Consider the following 18,348-nt stretch of genomic DNA (forward strand, 5'->3'; position numbering starts at 1 on the left):
GTCTTTAACTTACACTCTGCATCAGCAGCCCCCGGCTCTGAAATCACTCCTTTACATGTTTAGCCTGCCTTTTAGCCTACATCTCTTTACCTCCACTCACCCTCTCCTCTCTCACTCCATCCCTCTAATCACATTACCCTCCCAACCATTCTCTCTCTCTCTCTCTCTCTCTCTCTCTCTCTCTCTCTCTCTCCCTCTCCCTCGGCCATAAAGCGTATTATCGATGCCTGTATTCCATCGGGTGGATTGCTTCAGGCTTTGTGTTCTGCTCCTCTTATCCTCGCTGTTACTGCGGATAATTTCATCACAGCTCGCTTTTGTACCCGTTTGATTTGTTTAATACAAGCAGGCTGTGTGTGTGTGTGTGTGTGTGTGTGTGTGTGTGTGTGTGTGTGTGTGTGTGTGTGTGTGTGTGTGTGTGTGTACAGTATATGCGTGTCTTTTTATTAGCTTATTTTTCCTCTTGGGCTATTTTTGCAGGGTGGCTTTGGGGTGAACATCCTCCCTCAGGCCTCAGATAGCAGCCGCTTCAACACAACACACACACACACACACACACACACACACACACACACACACACACACACACACATACACAAAACTGTCGGACGAGGGTTTCAGACGAGCATCATTTCACATTACAGAGCTCTGTGTGGGTGGGTGGATGATACGAGCATAAAGTACTTAAACAGACCAACGCTCCTTTTCTCCCCCGTCCCCCCCCCGTCCCCCCAATCTCTAGAGTCAAACTGAAAGGGGGAGACAGGTAATGAGGGAAATGTTGGTGAAAGGGATGTTTAAGAGGTTTGGAAAGGGTCTCAAGAGCCTAGTAACTTTTTTTAAAGTAACTTTTTTCCCATCTCACTGGTTGGACCGCCCCATTGTTCACTTTACCTGTAGTTTCCAGTCAGTTTTTTTTTTCTCATTTAGATCATATATCATTTTTATTTTCATTATTCTTTTTGAAACCAAGATGGATGGCCAAAATGATAATCACGATTATTATTATTTTTTATCCTTATAAAGATCACGATTATTTATCCCCATTATTCTTTGATTTTAGGGAAAAAATGTTGGAAAAAATTTGAACTACAGTCTTAAAAGCCATGACATTCAATCAATAATGATAATGTGTTTCCATGTCTCTGTCCTGCTCGTGTTTGGCTCTGCTAAAAGGTTCGGCCCATACAAGTCGTGTTGTTGTTTTTGAGTGTAATCAGACATGATGGCATTTTTTTTAAGAGTGGATGAAGAGGTAGACAGTGGTAAACTCTCTGTCAGTGTGAACGCAGCCTGCAGGAGGGGATTGTAAATAGGTTTCCTGCTCTTTCTGTGATGCTAAAGCCATTTCCCGTCCCTCTGAGTCTGGACAACATCTGTTCACAGGCTAATAGAATCACTGGGTCCAGTCTGACTGGCAGGGGAGCGCGCACACACACACACACACACACATACACACACACACACACACACACACAGACACACACAGAAGCGCACACACACGCGCTAATTGGCTATGTTCTGGGGAGGCCAAATGAAAACTAGCTAAATTTTGATTGATGTTATCATAGCACACACACTGATACACACACACACCACACAGACAGACACACACACACACACACACACTGATACACACAGACAGACAGACAGACACACACACACCGACAGACAGACATACAGAAACACACAGACACACACAGACAGACATACAGACACAGACAGACAGACACACACACACAGACAGACATACAGACACAGACACACACGCACGCACACGCACGCACACACACACACACACACACACACACACACACACACACACACACACACACACACACACACTGCAGGCCTCTTCCATGCAGCTACTCACCCACTCAATGCGCTCCAGCCAAACTCCATTATGTCCATTAGTTGATCTGCACAGAGCGATGTGAGGAGATGGAGGGAGACTCTGATGACACAGCCGTCCCACGCAGGAACACGGAGTATGTCAAAGATTTTTTTTTAAACGTTGGAAACCGAGCCAAACGGTGCTTCTCCCTCTGCTGAGTGCTCTGCACGTGCTCAGTACGAACGGGAAGGTCCTCTAATTAATCAGAGAGCAGAATACTTAAATACTTAAATAAAAAAACAGCAAAATATTAAATGTAAGACTCAAGAGTGATTCTAAATGAACGAAGCGTAACTTAAGCTGTTGTTCTCCGTGTGCTGTTGAGAAGCTGCTCCATCCACAAACTAACTTCAGGGAAGTCTTTTTTACACCCAGGGAAAATTGCACGTGCATCATTTCTGCAGACTCCAACTCAGTCAGTTTCAGAGCTGCAGCGATCAGCTGATTAGTCAATCCACAGACACTTAATCAATAACTATTTAGACATTTTCTTTATTTTTGTCATTTTTCAAATAGTCGTTTCAGTCATTTCTGTTTTCAGCCTGTCAACGTAACAATTTGCCCTCCCCTTTTTTCACCTTTTGAATTGACTAACTGAGAAAATAATGCAATAATGATCTTTTAAAAAAAATATCTTTCCAAGCATGACTTTAAAAATCACTGTGTGTGTGTGTGTGTGTGTGTGTGTGTGTGTGTGTGTGTGTGTGTGTGTGTGTGTGTGTGTCAGTCTGAATGAAATACTGCTGCGCTGTTCACACTGACGGATGCTGATTGAGGTGTTAACGATATTTTTCAAAAGGAAAACCAGCTGTTGACCTACTTTGGGAACCTGGCAGCACACAGTTTCAACATCCATGTACCTCGAACACACACACACACACACACACACACACACACACACACACACACACACACACACACACACACACACTGATTGGTGCTTTAGCCAGATGGTTCTCTCCAGGAAGTCTGTAAAGTCGGTGGTCTGTTTTCTCAAACTGTTTCAAGAAGCCGCCAGGTATTTTGATATGATTGATTCATCGGTTTGAGTAAACATGATCTGTTTCCAGCTTGTTAAATGTGAATATTGTTCTTGTTTCTTCTCTGCTCTGGGACAGTAAACTGAATATCTTTGAGTCGTGGACAAAACAAGACATTTGAGGACGTCTTGGGAAACACTCATCCACATTCTTCACCATGTTCTGACCTTTTATAGACCAAACAACTAATCCATTCATCGAGAAAACAATCAAAAGACCAATCGACAATAACCGTTAGTTGCAGCCCTAGTTTACAGTATGCTTACTAGGACTAGATGTTAGAATCCCTTGATATTCAGCACAAGCGCTGTTGTTGGAGATGTCTTCTTGGGTGGGGTTGGATTGGCTGATGACCGCCTCGTGCCTCCAGTACGACACATCATCAGATGTGCACATACGAGTTCTTTGTTGCACCTTTTCAGACCAAACGTCATAGATTTTTTAAACATCAAGATGAAAGCAGCAACCGGATAAAGCTTTCTTTGAGAGAAGAAGACCTTCAGAAGAAGCATTGTCTGTTACCAGAATCCAGCAGAATGAGCCCATGATGATTAGGACGACACTCCTCTGCCCCCCTGTGGCCACTTGTGCAGTGCATGTGCACTTGTGTCCCTGACTCTGAGGTTTCCTGGCTTCTTGCAGTTTAGTATTTGACTTCCAGATGTGGAGATTCCTACCTAGCTGGCTCCCAGTACGAGCTGAGATCTGTGAAGATTGAGTGTGCAGTAATGACATTGATTTAATTGACTTCTGTCATTTAGCCTATCTGATTTGCAACACATATTTGCTAAATACTTTTTGTTTGTGTAATTGTACCCGCTTGTAAAGCCTGAATACCAGCAAGTTCAAAACAAACTGGGTATGTGTTGTTGTAGCTTTGAAGCAGGGCTGCGCAATGAATCGAGTTTTGATGTAATCGAGAGAGACGATTATTTTGCACTCCAGGTTTTGCAAATCAACTCTTATTTTGTCTCGTGTTCTGAAGGGCAAATTCAAAAAGTTAAAACGGGAAAAGTATGAAGGGAAATTAGACATTAGATAGACGTTATTGATCCCAAACTGGGAAATGTCAGTGCTACAGCAGCAAAATATAAGACACACAGCACACATACAGAATATACAAGATATAATAAATAGGATAGAATACAAGAACAACTTTTTTTAAATAAAGATGAAGAAATACAAAGGAAAGAATGTACAAACATATGTACAAGTTGCGAATAAATACTTAAAACGTATTCATAAAGATGCAAGTAATCCCCATGTTTGTGCAAGTTGCACTTAGTGCAGTATTGTGATGTATTTGAGTCTTATCTAACACTCAGCGACAGAGTGTTACAAAGTTGTATTTCCTATGGTAGGAATGATTTCTTCACCAGACGGGTTGTGATTATGATTGAAATATGATATTTTTCCACAGTCGAGCAGCCCTACTTTGAAGCACAATACACAGACTGACTTTAAACTCGTTCCTGGTGGAAGAACACGTTGACGCTGCCTTGTGAAAATGATGTGATGTCACAGTGACACCTGTTGGTCAAACAACGCAACACCACACACAAGAGCTGCAGCACTGACGTCAACCAAAATAACCAAACTGTCTGGCTGCTGTTGATATTTGCCACCAAATGGACTGCAGAGTTCCCAACTATAATAATTAAAACCTCTCTCTCTCTCTCTCTCTTTCTCTCTCTCTCTTCCAGAAGGAGCTGAGCCTTCCCAGAAGAGGCAGTTTGTAAGTACCCATCATCCCCTCTGTCTTCTGTCCAAACAGAGCCTGTCCTTTCGGCGTTGTTTCTTTTTTTTTTTTTTTTTTTTCCCCTCAGAGGAGTCATCTGGAAAAGGTTGGAAAAGCTTAGAGGCTGCGACGCAATGAACCAAACAAAGATACATACACCTTAAGGTGGTATAAAGTCTGGTCTTCTAAATAACCGTGGAAAAGAAGCTCCTGGTCCACCTTAAAACATTCAGTCTTTGTCAGCGGTTCTGTGGAAACTTTGAGTTTCTGTCCGATGTGGAGGGATTAGCAAGAGTTAAATTGTGTGTGTGTGTGTGTGTGTGTGTGTGTGTGCGGGGTCCAAAAACCGGGAGTCCAGTATACTTGTGGGGTCCCGACAGCTTTGTGGGGCCAAAATGCTGGACCCCACAACTTTAAAGGGCTGTTTGAGGGTTAAGACTTGGTTTTAGGATTAGGGTTAGAATTAGGTTATGGTTAGGGTGAGGGTAAGGGTTAAGGTTAGGCATTTAGTTATGATGGTTAAGGTTAGGGTAAGGGGCTAGGGAATGCATTATGTCAGTGACGGGTCCCCACAAAGAGAGTGCCACAAACCTGTGTGTGTGTGTCTACTGTTGTACGCCTTAATATTCACTCACTGGTCCTTTAAATATCACTGGGAAACCATGTTCCATGTTTGTCTGTGTTTATTTTTGCCTCAGCTGTTAATCTTATCAAGTTATACAGAGAGAGCTTCCAGTAAAGGGTTAAAGGACAAAGTTGAAAAGCCACTGAGTCCAGGTGTGTGTGTGTGTGTGTGTGTGTGTGTGTGTGTGTGTGTGTGTGTGTGTGTGTGTGTGTGTGTGTGTGTGTGTGTGTGTGTGTTTTGTGTACCAGAACAGCTGAGCATCCCACTGTGTATAAATGCAGGTTATTTATATCTGTGTGTGTGTGTGTGTGTGTGTGTGTGTGTGTGTGTGTGTGTGTGTGTGTGTGTGTGTGTGTGTGTGTGTGTGTGTGTGTGTGTGTGTGTGTGTGCGCGCGCGCGCCAGGCAGCTGATTTATTGTCCTGCACGAAAAAGTTCTTCATGTCTGGAAACAAAAGTCAGACTTCCAGTCATGCTTCTAAAAGAAGTGTTGGGAGATAAAAAGTTGGTCATTATATTGTAATCATCATAACTCACTCACTGTGGAGTTCCCCCGTTTCCCTGAGCGACATTGAAAACAGCACAACAACAGGGGTCAGATATGGTGCCGGTCAGTTCACCACAGCGCTGTTGGGGTATGGTCTGGCTACACCACAGATGCATTCTGGGATAGCAGAAGAAATAAACGCTCTGGGTTGTTGGCATTTCTTTAAACCAATCGCAGTCGTCTTGGGCGGAGCTAAGCTCCGGACGCAGCGACGGTGGCTCTGCTAAACAGTCTCAGGAAGGAACTTGTTTTGGTGGAACATTTGCACCCCGCAAAAGAAAACGCCACATACAGTATTAAAGCTCTATTGTGTAATTTTTTGAGTTGATTCTTAGCAAAAACCCCTTTGTTCTTTCACAAATATGTGCTCATTCATGTGTAATTACTTCCACCAACTAATCAAAGTATTCTTGTAAGTGTAGAATCTGACATTCAGAATCATTCAGAATACATACGAGCGATTCGCTGATACATTACTAACATTAGCTTGCATATGTTTGGGAACCTGATGGCTGATGTTAGCAATGAAATGGTACCAAAATAAGCTAAAACTATTATTACACTGGAAGGAACACTCACGGACGAAGTCGTACTTCTTGGAATAATACGGCCACCGTAGGAGTTACAACGCGCTCGGAATGGGAGGGGCTAGGAAGTAATATTCAGTTGGTTGTCATATACAATTTCACCGCTAGATGGGAGAAAGTCTTACACAATGTAGCTTTAAATGAAGTTAACTGTTGACACAATACAGTAATGTGAGCTATTAAAATTAGCTGGATACATGGTTAAACCTCATTGGCTCTTGGGCGCCCGGATAGCTCAGTTGGTGGAGCGCGCGCCCATATATAGAGCTTTACTCCTCGACGCAGCAGGCCGCGGGTTTGACTCCGACCTGCGGCCCTTTGCTGCGTGTCATTCCCCCTCTCTCTCCCCTTTCATGTCTTCAGCTGTCCTGTCAAAAATAAAGGCCGAAAATGCCCCCCCAAAAAAAAAAAAATGTATTTACTCTTACCAGTGTGTCTCTGTGTGTACTCGGTCCACAGCAGTCCCACCAATCAGTCCCAAAACGTCCCAGTTAGAGAGGAAATGCCCTAAACTAATTCTTTGTAAATCTTTATAATCATTCCCAGAAAGAACCAAGCAGGCCTGCCTTGTTACACGATCCACATTTTTTTTTTTTTTTTAGCTTAACTTTTGTGGCGAACAGAGTTGGAGAACGGCAACAGACAGAGAGCAGAAGATGAGGGACATCACATGCCGGATGTCAGACTTTACCCTGGAAATGTACTTCTGTCGATCCAGACTAACCCTTAGTAGACATTACAGACCAGTATCCTGAGTTTGACCACATTCAAGATATGCTTTTTACATGAAATATAGAGAAACATTGATCTCCCTGTGATTCCCTAGGTTTTTGGTCATGAGTGGGGGTGCAGGCATGACTGTGGCTGCTTTTTTTAATTATGCTAACTTATGCTTCCTTGCGTCCTGTCTCCCCCCGTGACCCGGAAATCAATCCGCCATCATGGAGGATCTTCCAAACCCGTGAATGCACCACGGTGAGACAAGGAGAGAGGAGGCTTCTGAAGGCGCTTATAGCGAGGAAACACAGGTGTATCCTACACGCAAGTAGCGTGACTTATAACCTCTATTTTCCACCGGGCACGTCTGCGCTGCTTCCCCGAGTGATCGCAGCCATTCAAGTCAGTGCTTTATATTCCACCAGCGGCGCCACGGTCGCGTCCCAGAAGCGCGCGCGAAGCGTCTCTCCGCTCCGCTAAAGATATGCCCCAGGTCTATTTTCACGCGAGCAGCCGGGCCATTCAGACTTGAATCATCACAAGCACTGTGCAACACAACTTGAACTTCTGAAAAATGGCCCTTATGACAGTTTCTAATATGGGGAAATGGAATTAAATGAACAGAACATTTGAGGCACATGATGCAAAGTAATGAAAAACAAATGGATTCGCCAATTTTTCTGCAAAGACCTGACGGAAGTTGCTAAGCAATGGCACAAAACTCTAAACATTATGAAGGTTTCCTCATAAAAACCTGCAGCTTTGCTGTTTTGCTGTCTGTAGAGAAAATCCTGATTTACCCAAATTCCCTTTAGGATCCTACAGAAACTCTCTGTTGAACCATGAAGAAAATAATAATACAAACTATGAAAGTATAATTGTGTGCCGGTAGCTGCAGTCCAAACCCCAAATAAAAACAGGCAGCTTTTATCTTTCCCAAATCTCCTCATAACTCTTTGAAGATACAGAGCTGCTTTATCAGATTCTTAATATCCGAGCAGAACCACAGGGGTCGATGGTGTGTGTGTGTGTGTGTGTGTGTGTCTCCATTGGCTGGTAGTGTGTGTGATCTTCAGGCTCGGCAGTGCGCTCGGAGGCAGTGCGTCGGCTGCTGTGAAGTGTCTGAGAGTCGGAGTCCACTCTGTGGAAGTGACAGTTGGCGGGTGGCGGCGTCCTGCTGTCGCCGGGCTCTTTTTGGTTCCCTCTCACACTGTTTTACTGCCGAGATGCTCTATCGTGTCACATATCACACAGAAATCCATCTCTTCAGACGTCAAGTACTTGGTTTGTATCTGAACTACCAGGATTACTATTTCAAAAAGCGACAGCTCACAGAGGAGCTCATAGAGACACAGAAGGTGCATGTTTGCCAATTCAGTTTGTCATCTTAAATCTGTTCGATCAATCGTTCCTCTGATGGCTATCAAAAAGACCAAGAAGAGAGTTGTGTCTGCGAGGAGGAGGAGGAGGAGGAGGAGGAGGAGGGGGGGGGGGACGTGCAGGAGAAATCTGTGGGGAAAACACTGCCTCAACGTTTTTTAAACTGGCGACAGATTCTCAACTCACGCACAAAAGGTGAAAAGAGAAGGAAGTAAGATACATAAGTGGTCGCTTTGATATGAATCTGATATGCACACACACACACACACACACACACACACACACACGCACACACACACACACACACACTAACTCACTCACACACACTCACTCACGCACATACACACACACACACGCACACACACACACACACACACACACACACACACACACACACTCACTCACTCACTCACACGCACATACACACACACACACAAACTCTCTCACACACACACACACTCTCACTCACTAACTCACTCACACACACACACACACACTCACACACTCACACACTCACTCACTCACTCACACACACGCACATACACACACACACTCTCTCACACACACTCTCACTCACTAACTCACTCACACACACACACACACTCACACACTCACTCACTCACTCACTCACACGCACATACACACACACACTCTCTCACACACACTCACTCACTCACTCACTCACATACTCATACACACACACTCTCACTCACTAACTCACTCACACACACTCACTCACTCACTCACTCACTCACTCACTCACATACACACACACTCACACACACACACACTCTCACTCACTAACTAACTCACTCACACACACACACACACTCACTCACTCACTAACACACACACACACACGCACGCACACACACTCACTCACTCACTCACTCACTCACTCACTCACTCACTCACTCACTCTCTCACACACACACACACTCTCACTCACTCACTCACTCACTCACACACACACACACACACACACACACACACACACACACTCACTAACACACACACACACACACACACACACAGAGGTCCAGATCAGTGTGTAATGACATTCTCGTGCCCTGCGCCTGCTCCTACATCAGTTTACTAATCACTCCACATTAACTGTGTGTGTGTGTGTGTGTGTGTGTGTGTGTGTGTGTGTGTGTGTGTGTGTAACTCTACCCTAGGCAGAGCTGTCTGTGATCCAGTCCATTGTTTATGAATTAGCAATCTGGCTTGCGAGCTGCATTTAGCCCATCGGGGTCAGCGGTGTCCCCGGGCTTCTCAGAAACCAGAGCAGAGACAGAGAGAGAGGACAGCTGGTCTGGTAATATCATGACAACGTCCCCGGAGTCACGGTGTCACAGAGGACAAGTTCCTCTGGAAGCATTTAATGTTTGATCAACGACAAAATACCCGAACCGGAAGAGAAGCAAAGACGTACACGTTTCTCTGTGAGACGGTTCTTCACCTGTGTCTTTAGTTTCAATCATTCAACAAGTTAGAGCGCCCCCTGCTGCCTGGGGACTCAGCTGAGTGCACAGTTTACAGGAAAGAATATTTATTTACAGTAAAGCCATTTTTTTAAAACGTTTGACAAACTTGACAGTCCTGAATACAACTTATTTTAATAGAAAAATGTAAGGTTTTGGAAACATTCGTTAAAAAGTTGGTTAAATGTGAAAAAAAGTCCTTAAAACATTAATAAAATTATTATTTTCTTTTAAAAGTCATGCAAACGAATGAAAAAGCCCTTAAGAGATCCACTTGTTTAAAAAAAAAGAAGTCATTAAAGTCATGAAAAGAAGTCATTTTAAAATATTATAGTCATTAAAGCAGTCGTTTGGAATACAATTGTTTTAAAGTCACGAAAAGCAGTGAAACCAGACCTAGAAAGAAAGAAATGTGTATTTGTTTTTTTCAAAGTATCTAACAAGCCGTGTAACGGTTCCAACTTCATCAGGACTGACATCCTCCACTTTCTTTTGACGCTACACTACTTTCTTTAGACAATAAAAAGTACACAATGAGTATGAAGACTTCTCATTCTTTCCTCCCGTCTTCATATTCCCTTCTCCCTCCTCTCTCTGTCTCCCTCCGTCTCTCCCTCCCTCCTCTCTCTGTCTCCCTCCGTCTCTCCCTCCCTCCTCTCTCTGTCTCCCTCTGTCTCTCCCTCCCTCCTCTCTCTGCCTGCCTTTCTCCCTCCCTCCGTCTCTCCCTCCCTCCTTCTATCTCTCCCTCCCACCGTCTCTCCCTCCCTCCCTCTATCTCTCCCTCCCTCATTCTCTCTCTGCCTCCCTTCTTCCCTCCCTCCCTCCGTCTCTCCCTCCCTCCCTGTCCCTCACTCCCTCATCCTCTCCCTCCCTCCCTCCCTGTCCCTCACTCCCTCATCCTCTCCCTCTGTCCCTCCCTCCCTCCTTCTCTCTCTGCCTTCCTCCCTCCCTCCCTCTGTCCCTCCCTCCTTCTCTCTCTGCCTCCCTCCCTCCCCCTATCTCTCCCTCCCTCCTCTCTCTGCCTCCTTCCCTCCCTCCCTCCCTCTGACTCTTCCTCCCTCCTTCTCTCTCTGCCTCCTTTCTTCCCTCCCTCCCTCCCCCTGTCTCTCTGTCCCTCTCCCGGCTGTTTGCTGAGGACTCAGTCAGTCCCGTCGTCTGGCAGCGGACAGGCTGATCGCAGCGATCAGACAATCTGAGACTTCCAGGAACTGAGGCAGCTTAACAGGGCAGACTGTACCCAGGGAAGGCTCTCTGCTCCTGGGGACAAGCAGCCGTGTGTGTGGTGGATCGGTGGCAGGAGCTCAGGGTCCGCTACCAGCAACTAGTCTGGACTTGAAGGATCAGTCTCCTCTTTATCGGACACGATGGAGCTACGCAGAACTTAATGTTCTCTCTGACTTAATATGGATTCTTTTTCATACAAGAAGAGGAAGTATGGCTGTTCATTTTACTTTGGATTATTCAGAGGAAGACAAAATGAGCTGCAGTGTGAGTTTGCTCATTGAGCTCAGATAAATGTGTGCGTGGTGTGCACGTAGTTTGTGACTCAGCAAGCCCGTGCTGGTGAAGGAACACTCTACCCCAGATAGCTCACATAACTGTGTGTGTCTCTGTGTGCAGATAAGAGCAGGTGCTGACGTAACACACACACACACACACACACACACACACACACACACGCTCACAATAACAAACACTCTGGCCATTCCTTTGTATATTTAAAATCATTGGTTTGACTCGTGCAGGACTAACTGTGGGACAGTTTTCTGTGGAGTTGGCGTGGCAGATGGACAGAACAGTTTGTGTTTGACGGACAGATGAGCTGATCCAGTACGGAGGATTATTTAAGATTACAGATGAGCCTTTTGTCCCAGGACACAAGATGAAGAGGAGGAAGGAGAGAGCAGGAGCCCCACACCTCCACCTCCAGTAAGAAAGAAAGAGAGAGAGAGAGAGATAGAGAGAGAGAGAGAGAGAGAGAGAGAGTGAGTGTGTGTGTGGGCTTGTTTAACTATATTCGTGGGGTCCAAAAACCGGGAGTCCAGTATACTTGTGGGGTCCCGACAGCTTTGTGGGGCTAAAATGCTGGACCCCACAAGGTTAAAGGGCTGTTTGAGGGTTAAGACTTGGTTTTAGGATTAGGGTTAGAATTAGGTTATGGTTAGGGTGAGGGTAAGGGTTAAGGTTAGGCATTTAGTTGTGATGGTTAAGGTTAGGGTAAGGGGCTAGGGAATGCATTATGTCAATGACGGGTCCCCACAAAGATAGTGCCACAAACCTGTGTGTGTGAATGCATATCCATTGTCAGAGCAACCAGTTATGTTTCTTACTTCCTTCTCTTTTCACCTGTTTCATCTGTCGCTACAGTATGTTTACATCCAAATGTTCATGCACATTGAATAGAAAACTTTAGGGGGAAGAATCCAGAATATCTTTTAAAAAAACACTCTCTCCAGTCAAGCAGCTCTGTCAGGCTGTACTTGCTAACATCAGCACACAATAACAATGACTACATTTACATGCACAAAATATTCCGGTTTCTGCTCGTACTAGTCTTGCATAAATCAACTGTAAGATGCCCACTGTGTACTTGGTGTAAAGATGCTGGCGCTCAATGTTTTAATGTTTTTGCCTCATTCTCAGAATATTGACAACTCTGATTGAATTACACTGATTTCCTTTTTTTCTTCACTGATTTTTGGGGAATTTTTTCTCAGAAATCGGGAAACATTTGGCTGTAAACATACCGTTCGTCATAAGATAAGATAGACTTTATTAATCCCACACTGGGGAAATTCCCTTGTTACAGCAGCTCAATTTAATTTTTTTTTTGCACACATCAGAATGAGACTCATATAAATTAAATAGACATAGGAAAAATATACAAAAAGTATTATAAGAAATAGAAAAAATAGAATAAGAGTAATAATAATAGTAGTACAATGTGCACTATAAACACCTTCTATCATATACAGACAGGTATAAAAAATACTATATATATACAGATGAGGTGCGGATGAATTGAAATGCCATATTGCACAGTAGAAGGTGACAGAGATGAATAAATAAATGTGCATTCTGCAGAATTTTGGGAATATTTTCTGCATACTCTGTCAGGATAGATGTTCTGTTATTAGCTGTGAAATTAAATGTACTGTCTGCAAACTATAATACCTGCTGAATATCTACAAAAGTAGACTTGACAGATTTGCGGGGAAAGAGAGGGAGAAAGAAGGATCCACCACCAAAAATAAGTGCCTGACAGGCCTATATTGTCTCTGTAGGTATGCATGTCACTCCCGCTGGTTATATGGGTGGGAACAGTTCGGCTTACATTCATTATACAGTACATGCATACTGTACATACATACTGAGTCGGTGGAATAAAACCCATGAGGGGACAGAAACATGAGAAGGTATCACAGAGAGAGAGAGAGACACCAGCAGGCTCTCCCTTCAAACACACGTCAGTGTGTCCAAAACTGTGAGGGTCATTCATACACCCATAATTATAATTCCAACATTTAATTTATGATAAAACCCGATAAAAAATGCTCAAATAAAAGTAGATTAATTACCACAGTTTTTAGTTAACCCTTGTGTTGTCCTCGGGTCAAATTTGACCTGTTTTCAAAGTTTTTATATCAGAAATATGGGTTTCTTTGAACCAAAATGCCCAGAAATAGCATGGATGCATGGATGTACGTTGTAAGGAACCCATACAACGATCTTTGCATGTAAAATTTATGATTACTTTTATTGAATTTTGGGTGTTTTATTCAATTTTATAAACATGTTTAAATGGTTTTAAAACAGTGTCGTGACCAAACTTTGACATAAACCAGACTGTGATTCACTCAACATCCTCTGATCTTAACTATTAGTCAAAATAATTCATCATTTCAGCTTTTTTTAACTCAAAGATTAGGTATAATGTCATATAAATTAGGTTTATTGACCATGAATTTAAAAATAAATAGTGTAATAAATGTGACAAAAACATTTTAAAGTGTCAAAAGCACAAAAAAGAGCCAAAAATTCAAATTCACTTTTGACCTGGATGGACAACAAGTTGCATGGTCGACGGGAAGACAACACAAGGGTTAAGTATACACTTATTTAATCCCACCCCTTCGCCATAAATCATTGTAAGTTAGTTACCAAGCTTCCTAAGAATAAGAACCAACACAGGCACAACAAGTCTCTCTGGCTGCTTTTACACGACCCCGTTCTGGATTCTGATCTCGTTTTTTTGTTAATTAATCCTGTTCAAACGGTCTCAATTTGACCTCATCTCTTCCCAAACTCGCCCTTTTATCCCGGTCAAACTGCTCGCCACCGATATATGCGACGGCAGCGCTGTTTGTCCACTGGTGTGCCAGATGGCTGGGCTTATTATTGCAGCAGGCATTTCATCACGAAATTGGGTTTAATGTTGTTCCTGCCATGGCCGTGCTGAAACTGCAGCGGTGCACCACAGATGGCCCTACATTAAATTATGTAGAGGGAACTCTGCATATACTGAAATATGTGTGTAGCCCTTGACTTCCCAGCAGGTGATCTTACCCATTCTGTCCCCCCCCAGCGGGGGGGAAGGGGACAGAGAGACCACCACCATACGGTCCTCACGCCCTGTAGATCTGCGCCAACTGCCATCTGAACTCTGCAGCCAGGGGAAGATGTTTTTTAGAACGTTGTTTGCTCTATAAAATGTCAGAAAATGGTGAAAAATGTGGATCTGTGATTCCCAAAAGCCCAAGACGACGTCCTCAAATGTCTTGTTTCGTCCACAACTCAAAGATAGTCAGTTTACTGTCACAGAGGAGAGAAGAAACTTGAAAATATTTCCTTTAAAGAAGCTGGAATCAGAGAATCTCTGTTTGAAAGACTGTTGACTTTCTGACTTCGCACACATATGTTTTAATAAGACTGTACTCTGTGAAGTTTGGTCCAGAACTTTCTGTGCAGCCGTTTCCAACTGTGATAAGTCAGTGTGGTGTGCGAGGCTCCCTGCCCGCTGTGAGGGGACATCTGCAGGCAGAGACGGTATGGATCAGTGCGTAGAGCCTGGCTCTGCTGCTGCCTTCCACTCTGAGCTCTGGGCCTCTTCGCTCCAACAGCATGAACTCAATACTGTCAGTCGCTGTGAAGTAAAGCTTCTAAATCATGTCTACAGACACGACTAAAAACAGGCACGCCAAGAGTTGGCTTTTTTTTTTTAGAATAACCAACATATCTTTGAAACTAGAAAATATTTACATTTAAGAAGCTGGAATCAGAAAAGTTTTACTTTTTTGCTCAACCGATTCTCTCTCAAACTAACCGATTATCAAAAATAGTTACAGGGTTGCCCCCAGAAAAGTTGGCTAGCCCGGTGGCAAGTGTCTTTTTTTCGACGAGATCTCGGCTGGGGCCGGTCACAGACTGATGGCAGGGTTGATATAGAGTCCAATGGAGCTTTTTCACGGCAGACATTTTGACTTGTCATAGTAGGAAAAGCACGGCTGAAATTGGTAACCTTAACGATGGCTCAATTCCATCAAGTGTCCCAGTAAGATATTTCATATTTCATATTCAATATATTCAGCATGCACAATACCAGGGCCTCTCCTAAGTGGAATGCAGCCATCATTAATGGTTTTGAATACACCTGTGCTTTTCGTACTCGTCGTTAAAAAAGGTCTATAGTTTCAGTGATGCCAAATAATGAGACAAGAATTTAAAAAAGCTATAAGACAGACTCCATATGGTCCTGAATCAAGTCAGCGCTAGAAGCTAACTGGAGATTTGAAAATATGACTGCACCTAATTGTCTAACCGAGACACTTTTGCGTGATTTTCTGTGGAGAAACCCCACAAAGAATCAGCTAATCGGTTAGTTAACAAAATAATGTGAGTGTTAGCCGACTAAGACAGCCCGGGACAGGGCTTTTAAAGCCTAACTTGGTCTGGTATGACGAGTAGCTTTTTGTGGCTAATGTTGGCAGACTTTAAAGATATATTGTTGTGCAATTGGCATAGTTGTTTGATGACTTTTTCCATATTTTGTACTTAGTTTTTAGTTTTCGTGTAATTTGCTCTTGTGGTCACAGTGGCTGCTGTTCAGCACAAGTTACATAGGCTCAATTTAAGACATTAGTTTCTGGGAACTTGTGACAGGTCTTTATTATTTTAGATTGAACAAAAAAATATTGCGGTCAAAACTGTAAAAATGACATGTAGTCCTAAAATTGTCATTACATGATAAGGTGCAGCTGGACAGATACAGGAGACAAGTTAAACAACCGATACGATACAACTTTATTATCAGTTAAGACTGAATCTTTTTGAGTTCCCGAGCTACTCCGCTCAAGAAAAAGGAAAAAGAAAGTACACACAAAGTTAGACAAAAGTTACACATATTGTACAAAAGATGAAGAGACATCCACAGCCATGACAAAGAAACGTGTTTCATGATATCCTCGGATGTTAAAGAACAGATGAATTTTTGAGTTCAACAGCTTTTTAAATACAGTCGAGCATTGATGTCTCGTCACACACACACACACACACACACACACACACACACGTCCCTCTGTCCTTACCCCAGCTCTCTTCCTCCCCCTTCTTCATCCTCTCTTTCTTCTACTCCTCCCCTCCCTCCTCTGTTGGCAGAATCTGGTCGCCGGCTCAGCTGCGTTGCCACGGCAACAGCAGCCTCCTCCAGCACCTGCTGTCCCCCACTTCCTTTCATCCCTCGGTCGTTCAGCCCCCCGTTGTCCCCCTCTCCCCCCTGTCCTCCTCCTCCCCCTCCCTCTGTTCCTCCGACGGCCCTCTGTCGGCCCCCGTTCACCAGCGGGGGAACCCCTTCCTCTGGAGGTAAGAGACATGCTGCTGTGTCACCCCAAAACACACCTGTTAAGTGTGTGTGTGTGTGTGTGTGTGTGTGTGTGTGTGTGTGTGTGTGTGTGCGGTGTGGTGTGACTGTTTTCTGCTGTTTGCCCGCCTTACCAGACTTTCCTGACCTTCTGTTTCCGTCAGCCAACGGGCACAGAGAGGGAGCAGCACAGCCCTGAGGAGCTGGTGACATGAGAAAACATTTCACTTTTTAGGTTGCTTTCACACCTACGTCGTTTGGTCCGTTTAAAACGAACTTGGCTGGTTTGGGGGCAGGGGCGATTCTAGGATCAAACCTTTAGAACATTATTGAAAAAAGTTTGAGAACCACTGATGTAAAGGATGATAACTTTCAGAACTACCAACTACCGCTGATACGACGGAGGTCTGTAGCCGGCGTTACGAAGGTCTGTAGCGGCTTAGAGAGAAGACACACCAGCCTGATAATCGGCCGTCGGACCGTCTGGTGAGGTCGGTGACTCGAGTCTGTTCAGTGTGTCCCGTGAAGTCGGCTGTTCGAGGAGCCGTCGGCCTTCATTTGGGCCGACCTGACATGTTCAGTCAGAGACAGGGCAGTCGGGACTCGCCCGGAAATGGGGAGCGGATGAGCCGCTCAAAATCTGACGAAAATCTTGTAAACTGACCTTTGTTGATCTGAAATGAAGACAGATTCAGCAACTGCACGGCCTATTTCTCTCTTAAAATGTTTTCAGAAACACGTTTCGGTGAACTATTTTAGTGCAATATGAGATTGTATTCTGAACAAGCCGCCATGACAGTCTGGCTGTGAATTTCCGGAGAAAAAAGAACCACGTGACGCGTTCGTCCAATCAGCTGCCGGTTTTCATTTTCTGGGAAACAATCAGACTGTTAATGGAAACAATACAGAGCAGCGCCGCCTGCTGCTACGGAGAAGTATTACGTTTCGAGCACGCGCAGAGCGTACGCTCAAGTCGGCGTCGCCTCAGTGTGTTCTGAGGCACTTTTTGGACCTCGGGGACCCGACTGATCAGTCCGACTGGCTTTTCTGCCGACGGTCGGCCCGTCTGGTTGGTGTGTCAGGGCCCTTAAACAACTAGCAACTGCCGCTAGGCGCCATGGAACTCGTAGTTAGCCGGCGTCACGTGACCAGCCGGCGGTCTCCTAATTTCGTAGGATATCATACGTTTTGGTGCGCATACATTTCGTACGATATCATACGGACCCATTTTCAGCCGGCACTGTAACGTTGAGCGATATATAGTTGAACACAGAGGTCCAACCTGTCTGACGACAACAATATGGCTCAATGTCTCAATGTATAAATCAGTGACTTTATTAGCCTATCCCAGATGGGAAGCTTGATCTGCAGTCAGAAGTGTAAGATAAAAAAAGCACATACAACAAACAACGTACAAACATCAATACAAAGCTATAACGTACAAAAGTGTTTCCTGTACACATTTTTTTGGGGGGCATTGGT

General features: G+C 44.2%; 1 protein-coding gene across 14 annotated transcripts in view; it reads left to right on the plus strand.

Moving 5' to 3' along the window:
• Window positions 1-18,348, plus strand: part of mast2 (microtubule associated serine/threonine kinase 2) — a 264,432-nt gene that overhangs the window by 157,039 nt on the left and 89,045 nt on the right. For 6 of the 14 annotated variants that reach the window (XM_031306591.2, XM_031306592.2, XM_031306593.2 and 3 more), the window contains 2 exons: window positions 4,638-4,669; window positions 16,665-16,868. In XM_031306591.2, the coding sequence (XP_031162451.1) occupies window positions 4,638-4,669; window positions 16,665-16,868 (236 nt within the window). Of the gene's footprint in view, window positions 1-4,637; window positions 4,670-11,168; window positions 11,940-16,664; window positions 16,869-18,348 lie in introns of those variants that run through there. The other 8 variants (XM_031306595.2, XM_031306597.2, XM_031306601.2 and 5 more) reach the window with 5 other exon arrangements.

This window comes from Sander lucioperca, chromosome 11 (assembly GCF_008315115.2).
Source record: "Sander lucioperca isolate FBNREF2018 chromosome 11, SLUC_FBN_1.2, whole genome shotgun sequence".
NCBI lineage: Eukaryota > Metazoa > Chordata > Actinopteri > Perciformes > Percidae > Sander > Sander lucioperca.